The sequence below is a fragment of the Psammomys obesus genome, unplaced genomic scaffold, assembly GCF_907164565.1.
Source record: "Psammomys obesus unplaced genomic scaffold, mPsaObe1.curated_primary_1811, whole genome shotgun sequence".
NCBI lineage: Eukaryota > Metazoa > Chordata > Mammalia > Rodentia > Muridae > Psammomys > Psammomys obesus.
Window position 1 is genome coordinate 1,169,619 of NW_026592890.1, and position 15,522 is coordinate 1,185,140.

The window sequence follows — 15,522 nt, forward strand, 5'->3', positions numbered from 1 at the left end:
GCTTGTCAACATGGTTGGCCACACTTACTGACATGAAGGAAGGGGAGTGTGGCTGATAGTAAGCCTTGCTACCTGATAACTTAGTTTATGTACTTTGAAAACCGAAAGGTATTACTTGAATAAGAGGAAAAAGTTGTTTCTGTCCAGAAGGTACCAGGTCTTCAGTGACCTTGGAGGCTTTTTTTCTGGCCACAGAGCTCTTGTGTTGTTGTTTGGTAGAGTTTCAAGGTTCTTTCTGGGGAGATTAACAACTCCTTGTCATTGGGAGGGGAGTTAACTCTGAGGGCGTTATGGCCTTACATCCCAAATCTCTGCTGTCTCTCTCCGGAGGATAGTTTGAGGCACATCTTTTCTGAGGTGCCTCCATCCCCAGGCCCCTACATCCTTAGCCGAGGACCTCACGGAACATCAGCGGCACATTCGCACAACGCTAAGGAGGAAGGGAAGAAGGAAAAGTCCGTTGCTTCTTTAGGCCTGTTGGTGTGAAGAACAGGTTTGCAGTTTGGGGGGATGCCCAGTGCTGGAGAGTGGAGTCAGCTGGCAGGGTTAGTTTCTTTGAATAAGTTTATGTAAATTTAGTTTTGAGAAAAAAAAAACCTCTTTGTGCGTGCATGCGTATGTGTGGGTGCGTGTGTGTGCGTGTGCGTGTGTATGAGTGTATGAGTGTGTGAGTGAGTACACGCACCCTGACAGCTAGCCAGGCTTTGGAAGCTCAGCTTTCTGGTGGGGTAGATTGGGGAGGGCATCAGCTCTCTGCTCCACTCTAGACCCCTGACTATCCTGTAGCAGTTTGATACAACGACCCAATTATTAGTTGCATACAAAATAGCCTGCGCTGGGCTTTCAGCGCTCTTTGCAGCACCCTTGGGTCCACACAGGTGGTGTACAGGCAGGGTTCTCTTGGCTCTGACTCAAGTGCTCTTGTTCCTCACTTGTCTCTGTAGAAAAATTTCTAGTTGACCAAAAGACTCCATAACTAGAACTAGTTTGGGAAACAGGACAGTTTCTTACTTCTTTTATTACTTTTTGAGATGGGATCTCGTGTAGCTCAGGCTGGCTTGACCATGGACTTGCTTGGTAGCCAAGGATATCCTGATCTTCTTGCCAAATCTCCCAAGTGCTAGGCATGGGCCACCACATCTTGTCAACAGAGGGAAACTCCTGAAGGTTTAAAAGCACTCTCTAAGGAAAGAGTGATCGGTTGGATGCATACTTTGGAGTGGAAGTACGGATGACAGACATGGACACACCACACTGAACTCCAGTGTATCTACTGGTAGTGGTTCTAAGAGCCGACAATCTGACTTGAGGCCTCTCAGGATCTTCTGCTCTGTGGTTATAGTAACTATTTCCCTGGGAAAAACAGTTCCCAGGCTCTGAGGAACTCACCTAATGTGATACATCTGCTGAAGTATAGAAGCAATTGTATTATAGACTTGGTACTCAGAAAGCCGTAAAAGCATAGAACGAGATTTTAGTTTGTTTGGTCTAACCTCTTTTGGGTGTCAGTCCAGTCCACTCTGGAACAAGTAGTTGACTAGCCTCTGGCCTTCTCCACTGACCAGGATCCACTACTTGTTTGCCGTCTAGTGTTTGTTTAGACAGCGTTAACCACCAGAAGAAACAATTTCCTTTCTCATATAGGAATTCTTGGGCTGGGAGTGGGAACATTGAGACATGGGCTCATATAGACCAGGCTGGCCTGGAACTTCCAACAGTCTTGCTTCTATCTTCCAGCATGGAGAATGTTTTGTTTGTTTTTAATGGTGAATTGTTTTAGAGATGAAACCAATCTCATACAGGCTAGGCATATGCTGCACAACTGACTTATATGGATTTTTTGGAAAAATTTTTAAATTTTATTTATTATTTTAATGTATGAGTGTCTTGCCTGTATGTATGTATATGTACCTTACAGGTCACAAGAGGTCACTGGGTCCTGGGACTGGGGTCACATACAGTAGTAAGCTATCATTTGGTTCTGAGAATTGAGCCCTTGTCCTCTACAAGAACAAGTGCTCTTAACCAGAGTCACCTCTCTGGCCTCTCCTGGTGGATACAACCACTGAAAAGCTACTAATTTTGAATGACATCAAATGATACTTAAACAGAAAGTTGTATACATGACACAATCTTAACTATATCTTAACGGTATAAAACTAGTACATTATTTTATTCATGAGGGTTATACGAGCACTGTTTGTCTCCAGCACCTTCCCAGGTGCACTGCAGTGAACGGATGCTGGTCACTGGCTGGACTTTTATTATATTGTCTCTAAATTGACAGTGTTAATTAGAAAACAGCAGCTCTTCAAACAGCAGAATACTTTATCACCTTTTTCATGGATCCCTGTAAATTCTATAGAATAATTTCCAGCCTGTATCTTTTATTCTGCTCCTTTCTCCACCTCTTCCTTTTCAGTCCCCACCTTCTTATGATTTAACAATGACTGAAATTTAAAAAATCAAAACAGAAAAAAAAAAGTTAAAAAAAAAACTAATACATTGTTTTAAACAAACAAATAATTACGGTCTCTGGAGGCTCATGGAAGATTTTTTTTTTTTTTTTTTTTTTTTTTTTTTTTTTTTGCCAGTTTGTATTTTTGGCTCTTAATGAACATTTTACAATATGTGTTTATTGTATTATATTACATAGGGGTGAATGAAAATCGACGCAAATGTGGACTTTCTTTTCTAATTTATGCTTATTGCTCATTCATTGGCTGTTTGAGGGTGAGTCATACATATAAAATAGTGTTTCAAAAATTTTGATGGCATTTTCAGTGTCTTGTGTTAAGCATGTCTGTACAAACGACTAGGAAAAAAGCAAAGCTTGTTTTCTGTATTTAATTTAGACTGTAAAAGAGCTAAAAACAGTTAGGGTGATTAACACTGAAGAACAGCGCCGTAGCACTATGTAAACATCTATTACTCTTTTCCTTTTTGCCTCCAAAACCAAAACAAAAGCGTATGTATTCGCCAATGTTTTATCCCAATTTTATTGTGCTCATCATTTCCTAAAAGCTGAGTTCAGAAAAATCAATGTGGGTGGTCTGAAAGCGCACGTCAAGTTGTGATTAAGCCTCTGCTCTTGTTTTTGGGAAAGGATGATCAGGACAAGGGAGAGGAATTACTGGGAAGGATGTAAATACTGGGAAAAAATTTTGGTGTCACCATACTAAAAAGAATTTGACCTTTCAGATAATAACATGATAATATTAGTATATAATTATCCTACTGAAGTCTAGGACATGCGTAACCAATATTCGCTAGAAGACTAAATAAAAGAAAAAGGTCTGTCTGAAGCAGAATTTCCAGTAACCCCCAGGCTGCTTCTCATGATAAATTCACCGTGCAATCTGTAATCAGCTGTGTGTAGTGAAAGGACCTCTGGGGAAGTGATATTTTTGAAATTACTTTTTGTTCGGACCTTTTCTTAGCTTTGAAATCTCTGAGTTAACAATTTCGGAGGTAAGTAAATGTTATCTATAAATATTTATTGACTAAACGTGTTGAAAGAATTATAGAAACATTTATTTCAAACAGAGGAGAACACAGCTACCAATGACCCATTGTAAACACAATTTTTACGAAAGATCCAGAAGTGGGTGTCACAGTGGTTGTGCTCCTTGGACGGAGTGAGAGATCTGAAAACTTTGCTGGATCCAGACGAGGCTAAGCCTCTCTCCCTGCCTCTGTTTCCAGATGGTCTCCCAGCTTGAAGTCCGGGTCTCAGAGCTTGTTGAGCAGTCGGGAAAAGAATCCGAGTTTCACCAGAAAGCCCGACAGAGGGCTCACGAGGCGGAAGAGAAGCTGGAGACCCTTCAGCATCAGCTGAGTCACCTGGAGGGAGAGCTGCTCTCTGGAGACATCTCAAGAGACAACTTGAGTCTTGAGAAGCAAAAAGTAATAATGGGCTGGCATGTTCATGGTGCAAGCATATGCCATGGGCTAAACTGTACCTGAGAAGGTTATAAACTTGGCAGTGTTTAGATTGATCATGTCTTGAGTTACAAGCCAATCCCAAGGAATAATATGTCTCTTCTGTTGTTTAGGCTTTCCTTGACTGTCAATCCAGTTTAAACCTAGTATGCATTTATTGTATGTCCATCTGAAGTAGTGGAAGATTTGGAGTAGCTGAAGTATGAGTGATGCATAGTTTTTATTATTAAAGGCTCGGTGTTTAATAGGGAGACAGGAATGTTTAAATATTACAGTCACCATGTATTTCTGGATAACGAGAAGATTTTACAAGAGAGGAGATAGTTCAGTGTAGGACTCTAGTGGAGGAAGAGGCAGCTGCCATAGGGGAGAAACACTTCAAACAAAGGCGTGAAGCCTTGTAGATGTTATATTCACGGAATGCAGAGGGGGTCATCATGGTGGAATGTGGCCCTCTTACTGGGCCTATGATAAAGATAAGATAGGTGTGAAGGTCTCCTAGGTCTAAAGGTTCTTTTTCTTCTCCGGGCTATAAAGCTTAATTAATGACGGAGAGTGTCACGGTGCTGTCGTTTGCTGCTCAGTGCTGTTTCTGTCAGCGGGCTGCACGTGTGGCGGCGGTCCTGTATGACCATGTTGCACAGAGGCAGAGCACGTGCTTGCTGTGCACAAAGCCCGAGGCCACATCCTCAGCACCTCAGAAGTTGAAAAAAGATCAACCCATTGGGGGGTGTTGAAACACTTCGTGATGTTCACACAGCAACAGCACTGTCTAGTCCTGCGGTTCCAGAACCCAGATCCCATGTTGAACAATACATGCCAGGGTGACGCTGAGCTGTCACGGCAGGATGGTGCCTACTCAGAAGGAATAGTACCGATAGGCTAGAGGGAGACCTGAAGAGAATGGTTCACCTAAGCGTGGGCAGGGCTTCACGACTTGAGGGCAGTTTCAAGGAATGCTGGGTGCGTGAGCTCTCTTGCTTTGTGTTGAGTATGAATAGGAGAGGGGTACAGAGTCATGAGAAGAATGTGGAAAGCAGTGTCAGAGAAAGGTTTTGTTGTTAATGGTAGAGACATGAGAGCTTGTGAGCTGGGAGAGTCCACGGGAGAGAGGGCAGGGACAGACAAGGAGGCACATAGGATCAAGAATATAGGGACAAAATTTGTCATGAAAAATAGTCTTTGGTTAAGAAAAGTATACTCTGGAGGCTGGGGCTCAGTCCTTTTCATTCTTCTGTACTTAGAAAAATTTGGGGAGCCCAGCAGTGGCTGTACACACCTTTAATCCCAGCACTCAGCATGCAGACGCAGGCAAATCTCTGACTTCAGGGCCAGCCTGGACTACAAAGTGAGTTCAAGGACAGCCAGGGTTACACAAAGAAACTCTATCATAAAACAACAACAAGAACAACAAGCAAACAAAAACAAAAAGAGAAAAAAATAAATTGAGGATGTGCATGGCTACAATGAGGGTCAGATATGCAGAGATGCCTAAAAGGTCTCTGTGAAGCCAGTCCACAGGCGTCAGGCAGACTGGGGCATGACTGTTACACCCAGTGCTGTCCTGGAGGTGGTGTGGAGTGTGGCAGGAGCCTGGAGCCAGGAGTGACAGCTGCTTTCTTCCATATGTGGGGACATGATCTTCTCTCTTCCTCCTCCTCTACCTCCTCCTCTTCCTCCTCTCCTCTTCTTCTGACAAGGATAGGGCCTCACTCTGTAGCTTACATTGGTCCCGAACTTTATATCTCAGGCTGGCCCTGGAACTCACACTTTAGTACAGGCTAGCCCTGAACGTGGGCCAATTCTCTTCTCTCCCTCCTAGGTGCTAGAATTACAGGCGTGAACCACTAGGACACATCTTTGTGTAGGTTGATTTTTCTTCTCTTCTTTTCATGTAAATGTATCGTTAGTCTTAATTGAAATTATGCCGAAGTGTCTTAGTTAAGAAAGCAAATTACATAAGCTAATTATGTCCACAGTGAGTTTCCCACAGAGGCAAGTACTGAGGGCAAGTTTGTGTAAAATTGAAAGTGAAGTTGCATAGAGATTAAGTGCTAAATATAATCTAGGCTGCTACAATGCAGAGGAGAATATGTGTTCTCTGGCTCATGCTAACCCATGATTCAATGAATAAAACACACAGTAACCCTTTATTTTTGTAAAGTTAAAGATTTTTAAGCTAGCAGTGTGGATCGAGACTAGCCTGGGCTATATAGTGAGTTCAAAACCATCGTAATGTGATAGCCTACTTCAATCCCCCAAAAAATTAGAAAAAAAAAAAAAAGGAATAAAAAGGCTTTCATCAACTGTAATCTTAAAATATATATATTTGTTTTGCTTTTAATTATATAGATGAGTGTGGGTCTGTGCACATGAGTGTAGGTGCCGGAGGAGGCCAGCAGAGGGCACTTGATCACCTGGCGCTGGAGTTAGAGTAGGTGTGAGTCACTTGATGGGTGCTGGGAAACGAACTTGGGTCCTCTGCAGGAGCAGAGCCTACTCCCACCTGCTGAGCCCTTCTTCCAGCTCCTCCACCGTGATTCCATGGGCCTGCTAAAGTCCTTGAAAGAGGCACTTACTCTGTGGGGCCTTGGTTTGGTCCCAACTGAATCCCTTTTTGCATGTTGGAGAGGTGACCTGCAGAGTAATTGGGCCACACAAAGAAGTAGGAAAAGACTTTTAAATTTTATGTAATAAGCCTTTATCAGATATGTAGTTGGTAAAGATCTTTTCCCATTCAATGGGCTGCCAATTTATCTTAATGCTGTTCAGAAGCTTTTCAGTTTCATGGGGTCTCATTTATCAATTGTTCTTAGTGCCTGTGCTATCAGTGGTCTGTTCAGAAAGTCCTCCTGTGCTGATGAGTTCAATACAATTCTCCACTTTCTTATCGGGTTCAGGGTACCTGGTGTTGTATTGAGGTCCTTGAGGAGTAGAGTTTTGTGCAAGGTGATAAGTATGGGTTTATTTGCATTATTCTACACGCATCCATGTGGTTTGATCAGCGTCATTTGTTACAGATGCTGTCTTTTACCCAGTGTATATTTCCGGCTTCTTTGTTAAAAGTCAGGTGTCCGTAGCTATATGGACTCACTTCTGGGTCTTCAATTTAACTCCATTGGTCAGTGTTCTGTTTCTATGCCAGTACCATGCGGTTTTTATTCCCACAGCTCTGTAGTACAATTTGAGATCAGGATGGTGATACCTCTAGAAGCTCTTTAGTTATCCAGATTGTTTTTAGCTATCTTCTGTATGTGTGTGCGTGTTTTGTGTGTGTGTGTGTTTCCATATTGAAAACTATCCTTTCAGTTTCTGTGAGGAACTGTGTTGGAATTCCGATGGGGATTGTATTGGCTCTTTTGGTAGGATGGCCACTTTCTCTATATCAATCCTGCTGATCTATGGGTATAAGTCTTCTTCCTCCACTTAAAATATAGTCAGTGGCAGCGAGGTTCTGCTCAAGTGCAGATTAGAAATAGAATAGAATCCCAAAGGCAGAGTGGCTAGGGCAAGAAGAGCTGACGGTGTGACAACATAGTTGTCTGTGGTGTCAAAGCATAGTGAATGATGCTATTGGTAGTTACTGTAGCCTATACAGATGATTACATTCTATTTATCTGTATGCTACTTAACAAAATTGAAAAAATACACACTTACAGATCATTTCATCCTGGTTCTAAAATATAGATAGTTCCAGGCTTTAAGCTGATATACTTAAATGGCAGGAAATTATACTCATTTCAACATCTAATTGCCTGAGAGTGCTGGATGCTGAGAAGTTACTGAAGTGAGAAGGAGGTATCAGAGCTAGACTGCAAATCCTGCAGTTACCGTAGAACGAGTTCATTAATGGATCGATGCAGTCATCTGGCCCTTGCTGAGCATTTCTGTGTCTGAGCATGCTCAGATAAACAATAGCAGCCAAGTGAAGGAAGGCCGTTAAGCTTTGTGGAAGTTTAGTCTGTTAAAGTATGAACTGTGGGGGCTAGAGAGGTTCAAGGGTTCACGCTCTCACTGCTCCGTTGAGGGCCTGGTCAGCTCCCACCCACGTGGCGGCTCACCAATGTCTGTCGGTCAAGCTGTAGTGGATCTGGCGCTCTCTACGACACCTCAGGCACTGCACACACGTGGTGTACATACATACATACATGAGGGCAAAACCACACAGAACAATAAGTCACCTATTTAAAAGAATGCACATCATGACTTCTTTTATCCAGTCCTGCTTTAGAGTGTTGCTCACCCAGCTGTGTTGTAGTGGCTCCTTTACAGAGCATTCCCTAAAGCTCGCTGTCCCTGCGTGTGGGTGCACCAGTGTTTGTGAGTAGGCCAAAGGTTGGAACTTTCTCAGTTGCTCTTGGCCTTATTTTTGAGATAGGGCCTCTCAATAAACATGAAGCTTACTAATTTGGCTACATTGGCTGGCCAGTGAGCCCCAAGACATACAGCTGTCTCTGCCTCCCTATGCTGGAATTTCAAACACATTCAGTGTCTGGATGTTTTAAACATGTGTGTTTTGGGGCTCACACTCAGATCCACATGCTTTGCACTGCAAACCCCTTACCAACCGAGCCATCTCTCCAACCCCGTTAAAGCATTTTAATGAACAAAGTTAACTGTTGTTCAGCTTTTGTGTTTTTGTATGTTGGGCTTTGGTTTTGGAGTGACTGTTAAATGCTGGGACAGTCTCGGAGGGACAAGGTTGCTGTGGCCTTTTGCCAAGAAATGCAAAGAGAGACCAGGGTAGAATTAGGGGCATAGCTCATTTGCCATACGGCAGGGCCAAGAAGTGTGTTTGATATTAAGCTGACATCAAAGTTATGGGCCAGGAAAGCCTAGGGTGTTTGGACAGGAAGATGGCAGAGATTGGTAAAGTGGTTCAAACATTCACTACCAAATCTCGGGGTCAAAATCCAGGCTCTGGGATGGCCTTAAAGAGAAGCAGCTTTAAGCTTGTGATAACGAGAAGAATTCAGTGAGACTACAATTTAACTCCCATGCCCTATTTTCATTTTTGTTTCTGGGTTTAGTATCTGAAGTTTCTGGACCAGCTTTCAGAGAAAATGAAATTGGGCCACATGGTTGCTGAACTTGGCTTTGACATGCGTCTGGATGTACTTTTAGCTCGAATAGAGCAGTTGGTCCGCCTCGAATCCAGTGCTGTCATTGAAAACAAGACCATTGCTCGCAACTTACAGAGAAAGGTCAGCGGCACCGCACCTTGTAGTACTGAGCAGAGAAACTTCTGGAGAGCCCAAGTGTTAAAATGGCTTCCTCCCGCCGAGCAGCGGTGTGTTGAGGAAGCGTGTTATAAGAGTCTGGCTTTAGAAGCTGAGTCTCCGGTACACAGGCTGAGGTGGACCTATCACCAGGTTCCCTCAGTCTGAGGTGGACCTATCATACTCCCTCGGCCCCTGAGTCTCCAGTCTCCAGGCTGAGGTGGACCTATCAGGCCCCCTCGGCCCCTGGGTCTCCAGTCCACAGGCTGAGGTGGACCTATCAATCACCAGGCCCCCTCAGCCTCTGAGTTGCCCACCCCTGGGGTGGTGTTTATTTCCATGGTCCAAAATAGTAACAAGAACCATTCGTCTGTGGTTCACGCAGAAGGTTGGGGGAGGGGAAGAGAAGGGGAGCCGAAGACGCAAGTGATGTCTTGTAAAGAAGATTCTGGAAGATGCTAGCTGACGTTATGTTTGTACCATGGCCACAATTCTCGTGGTCAAACCGGGTTGCAACAGAGACTTGCAGACACAGCCATTGAACCCCATGGTTTCTGCTCCTCTGAGCGAGGAGGGTAGCCAGGAGCAGCGAGCAATTCTGCGGTGTACTAGTTCTTTTGAGCTAGAGAACACAGGGGGAAGGGCTCGCTTTGCATCCAATTGAAGGCAGAGTTAGAAATGGTTTGGAGCAAAGGAATGAATGAACAAATAGAAGGGCCGAAGCATAATTATTAGTTATATAGTTGTCAGCATCAGAGGAAGAAAGAAGGAAACAGATGTGTCCTCGTAGTACTTCTTAGGAGAAACACTCTGTGTAGAGGTTGTATAAGTCACAGCTGGGTCCGTGGACTCTGCCAGACCATATATCCTGAGGCTAAGCACACACTTCTCTGTTTCTTCATAAGACAGGAATGACATAGGCACCACAGGAGAGCTACTTTTAATAAGTGGAAAATTTGAACTCCTGTCTCACAGAATAAACTTTGTTCTCACTTAATCTCTGTCCCAGTTCACTGTGTCTGAAGGAATCTTTTTTTTTTTTTTTTTTTTTTTAAAAAGAGAAAACAGAAAATCTGATTACCATCAGGTATGTCGAATTGAGCCACAATTCTGTCTTCACTTCTTCTCAGAGAATTGATTTTCTATCTTAATACCCAAGGCTATCCATTCTTAAGGATTACATCATCATTAAAACTACCAGAGCACAGAATTTATCAATAGACATTTGCATCGGAGAGCTATTGGACAAAAAGTGGTTCAAAAGGGGAGTTGGGGGCAGGCTGAGTTAGATCAATGGTCCTCCACTGAAGGAGAGGGTGAGTAGGAGAGAGGTCAGTGAGGTGGGCAGACTGCAGTTTCAATAAGAGCAGAATTACTGTACACATACGTGAAAATTTCAAAGCATAATTAAGACTATTATTCAAAAATGTTAAAAGAAATTTGGCTATAGAAATATCAGAAAGTTTTTTTTTTTTTTTAAGGCGTGGCCCAGATGTGGACAGGACTTCTTGCCTGTCATAGATAGGCAAGAAAAGCAAAGTAGTTTTGCTGAGTCCTTTCACCTTGTAACACTTAGGGGATAACTCGACAGTTCTTAATAGCCCCGCCCAGTGTTTGTGACCAGTGACGGAGCTGCCTGGATTTTGTATCTGCCCAGCCAAGTGATAGGCAGGGCCCAGGCGACTCTTTCCCCAAGTAGCCATTTTCTGCAAACCAGTCTAATTCCCTTCATCAACTTGATCAGCAAGACCTTCCTCCCTGCTTGGTTGGAGGCGCTGATGGGCCTGGGCATGACACAAAGGGTTCAAAGAAGTGAAATCCTCAGGAGGTCTGTCTGTGAGAGTCGAGAAGTTTGCAAACAAAGCTTCCTAAGAAGTCTCCTTCTGTAAGACTATCTCAACCTTCATCCCGGGAGCTACTCAGCCAAGTTCTAAGAGGGCTCAGATTATCTAGGGCAGGTTTTCACTATGATGTGGGTTTTAGAAAACATTGGTACAGGGATCATGGCCACTGAGTCTTGGAGAGGATTTTGTCTGTGTCTTATTATATTCTACTTATTCTGTTCTTGATAAGCCTATTTTATTCATCTTAAAAGTAATTTTACATTTTTATTATGAGGCACAGAATATTGGATGAGGCAGCTGTGGAGAACTGACTTCTTTTCACATTTTCTGGGGCTCTTTTGTCCCATACTTTGTAGCTACAGAATTAATTCTTGGAAAAAATATGAATAAAAAAATTCAATCAGGGAGAGGAACCGAGTGACCTTTTTTTGATGCTTTGCAAATGAGTCTCATTGAAGTACAGATAAAAATCGACATTATCTGAGTAATTCATTTATATTTACTGACTGTTCAATTATTATTATTTTTTTTAATCCGCTTGTATCAAACCAGCTAAAGACTCAGAAAGAAAGACTGGAGAGCAAAGAAGTACATATGAACCTCCTTCGGCAGAAAATTGCCCAGCTGCAGCAGGAGAAACAGGCACGCTCAGCCTTGGCAGTGGAAAAGGATGAAGCCCATCTCGCCGTCAGGAAGCTGGAAAAGAAAGTGGAGAGGATGCAGAAGGAGCTGAGTGCTTGTCGGGAGCACAACACTGAGCTCAAAGCCAAACTGGCCGACACCAGTGACCTCAAGGCAAGTGTGTGGCTCCTTCTCTGTGACTTTCTGCCCATGCACCTCAAAGTGTACATAAACGACTGGCGTGGCTGTGCGCGCCCATGATCCCAGCACTTGTGAGGTAAAAGCAGGCAGATCAGGAGTCCAAAGCCACTCTTGGTTATAGTTCAAAGCCCCGCCTCAGATAAAACAGAAAAAAATGGTGGGGCTGTCGAGATGGCTCAGTGTGTAAAAGTCTCATCCTGGAAGTGGTCTGACAAGTATCTGGGGCCTTTTCCTTCTCTCTGTGTGAAATTCCTGAGGGAATTCCCATTTCTTTGGGGTCCGTTTTTCCGGCAGTCTGATAGTCAGATCAAGAGACACAAGTATCTCTCTTTAGAATATCTTCATTTCCTGCGGGCCAGTAACAGAAGTCTTTGTTAGACAGGAATTTGTTTAGGAGGAAACAAGAAATTAGACACTCTATTTACTGGGAATTAGAGTGCTGTCTTAGTTTGGGTTACTATTTCTCTAATGAAACAGGATGACCAGAGGCAAGTTGGGGAGGAAAGGCTTTATTTGGTGTATAGTTATCATCAAAGGAAGTCGGGACAGGAAGCTGGAGGCAGGAGCTGATGCAGAGGCCAGGAGGGCTGCTGCTTCCTGGCTTGGTCCTCCTGGTTTGCTCTGCCTGTTTTCTTATGGCACCCAGGACCACCAGCCCAGGGATGGCACCACCCAAAGTATTCTGGGTCCTCTTCTATCAATCACCAATTAAGAGAATGCCCCACAGGCTTGCCTACAGCTAATCTTGTGAAAGTGTTTCTTAATTGAAGCTTCATCCTCTCTGATGACCCTAGCTTGTGTCAAGTTGACGTAAAACTGGCCAGTACAAAAACATACTGTAGAAAAGTCCACATCAGGGGAGATAGACAGGTACTATTGTAGTTCATGACTGGCATACTTTAGTTGTGGGTTTTTGCCTAGCCATTTCCTTTTGTTCAGGGGAGGTTTATTTCATTCATTCATTCCTTTGTTTATTTATTTAGCCTGTACTTGGGACATCATTTGGTTGGAAGACATCTACCCACATTAGCTAGCACAATATGCTCTGAAATAGGTTTGGAGTCTCAATTATAATCGTAGTGTCTCAGAGGCCTGGGGGGGGCAGATTATGCATTTGGGGAAATCCTGGGCTTCGTAGTGGGAGTCTTTCTCTGCAAACTAAAACAAAAACAAACAAACAAACAAAAATAACCTATTTTTAATCTCACCTGCAAACACCCTCCAGGAGACATCTAAACACCATTTACCAAATATCTAGACATTATGTCCAAATTAAGTTGACATGTAACCCTAACCACTGTAATTCCTTTTGATGGGTGAATAACCGTCCATTACATGGATGGACTACCTTCTGCTTGTCCACTTGGCGTCTAATGGACATTCCAGGTGTTACTTCAGGGCTACTACCAATACAGCTGCTATGAACATTTGTGTTCCAACTTTCATGTATATTCCTGTGTCTGTTGAAAACTAAAGTCTGAAAACCATGGCTCCAGGTGATCTTAATATTGCTTTGTAAGACTCATGTATTAAGAGTTCCCTTTAGTTCTAGACCAAGAAGAAACAAAACCCTTTCCAGATGAACTCTTCAAAAATTATCTTCATAGTTCATGGCAGCTCAGTGTTCAAGTAGTAATGGGAACAGGGACTGTCTCTGACACGAACTGATTGGCCTGCTCCTTGTTCACCTCCTCCTGACAGGGGAGCAGCCTTAGCAGGCCACAGGGGAAAGCAATACAGCCATTCCTGATGAGACCTAACAGACTAGGATCAGATGGAAGGGGAGGAGGACTCCCCTCTCAGTGGACTGGGGGAGGGCCATGAGTGGAGAAGAGGGACGGAGGGTGGGATTGGAATAGAAAGAGGGAGGGAACTACAGAGGAGATACAAAGGGAATAAACTGTAATTAATAAAAATAAAATATTACATATAAAAATTATCTTCAAAAATAATCTTAAAAATTATCTTGGCATACAATGCTAAGTATTATAGAAATATTTTTGAAAGACCAAGCTATTTTTGCATAGATTTTCCTGCTTGTGTTAAATTTAGAATAATTTATGATAGTTCTTACTGAAGACACTTAAGACTACATAGATTTGTTAATTGCATTACTTTTTTACTGATAAGAAACCAAAATCAATTTAGAAATCAAAAGATTAAAACTCATACTAGAAAATTAATGACATTAAGACTGACGATGTAATTTCATTAAGATCACCATAAACAAGAATGTGTGGTGCCATTTACGAGTTTGTCCTGCCTGTGGCTTTTCCCCGAATGATGGAGTGTGTTCTACCATGTTTCATTTTCCTAGTGTGAAACCCTAGTGTGCACAGGTGATATAATTTGGCCTTCAGTTTGCATGGGCGTATGATTTATGCATAGACCCTGCCATTGTTCTTTTCTCACTGACCTGCTATTATTAAAGTAGTATTACTGTCGGACACAAATATCACCTTATAAACGGAAGTCTTGTGGCAAAATTCTAGAGGAGGTGGAAGAGGTTTTGTGTAACTCCTCCCTAGCCAGACAGTTCACGGCTTGCCCCAGCAAAGGAATATGGAGTTCTGTGGAATGTATAGACACTCCCCATAATGTTGGTAGCTGTCACAGGAAGGATGTTACTTTTTCACGGAAAAGAACCAGGAATCAGGGAGTGTGCTTGGCCCTCAGGGGAAATCCTCAGCACTATGTGTGTGTATGTTTATATGTTTATATGTGTGTAAGGGAGTAGACATGCCAAATTTAGAAGCACCGTTCAATGGTCATCAGAAGCCTGGTATATTCTGATTTCAACTTGAGCAGCCTAGCCAATGCTTTCATCCTCTTTCTTCCCCAGAGCTAACTGGGCAGCGGTTACGCAATTGTTGGGGGTTCCAGCCTCATTCTTGGGACCAGCCGGGAGGAAGGCCTGATAGACACCCTGCTGCCTACTTTCTGGGAATGATTCAGCAGCTCATTGTCTCCACTGGTCAGAACTGAGTCTCTTGACTTTGTTTGAAAGAGTTCAGCCTGTGGAATAGGTCTTAATTCTGGCTAGTGAGAAAGGAAGAAAGATTAGCTAGCTGGTGGAGAGCTCTAGCTGTCAGGCTGTAGCATGTGGCCCAACCCTGGTAGGAGCTTTGGCTCCAAATCAGCTCCAAAACCCAGGGGAGAGTGTCTTCTCTGTGGTCTTCCAAGAAAACACTAGAGCAGACAGTAGCCTTCAGCCACAGGCAAAGCTGTTTTTTCTCTTTCTGACTTCCTCTATATTCCCCCACGGAAGCTGCTCCCAGCACGCTCCACCCTCAGGGAGGCGGAGCATAGCCCTTGCTCCTCTTCCCTGAGGTCAGCGCTGTTCTGCAGTGGCCCAGGCCTCCTGGCTTGCTTTTTTCACTGTGCACAGTGCACAGGGCTGTGAAGGTAGAGTGCTTGCTTCTTGGGGTGAGGCTCACGGTGCTGCCAGCTCCCAGAATGTGGGGCTGCAGTGGACAAGGAGGGAGGAGGGACCTCAGAGCTGAGCATCTTCCTGTGAACACACTATTCTGGCCGGTAAGACTCCAGAACAGCGGTTCTCAACCGGTGAATCAGGACCCCCAGGCAGAGACAAGCCTCCTCGCCTAACACCATAGGAAAACACAGATATTTATACTACGATTCGTAACAGTAGCAAAGTTCCAGTTAGGAAGTAGCAGCAGAAATAATGTTCTGGT

At 43.6% G+C, this 15,522-nt stretch overlaps 1 protein-coding gene across 4 annotated transcripts in view; it reads left to right on the forward strand.

Moving 5' to 3' along the window:
* The window catches only part of Armt1 (acidic residue methyltransferase 1), a 113,045-nt gene that overhangs the window by 87,547 nt on the left and 9,976 nt on the right, over window positions 1-15,522 (forward strand). For 3 of the 4 annotated variants that reach the window (XM_055615998.1, XM_055616000.1, XM_055616001.1), the window contains 3 exons: window positions 3,706-3,906; window positions 8,973-9,146; window positions 11,558-11,800. In XM_055615998.1, coding sequence (XP_055471973.1) covers window positions 3,706-3,906; window positions 8,973-9,146; window positions 11,558-11,800 — 618 coding nt within the window. The remainder of the gene's footprint in view (window positions 1-3,705; window positions 3,907-8,972; window positions 9,147-11,557; window positions 11,801-15,522) is intronic. The other variant, XM_055615999.1, reaches the window with a different exon arrangement.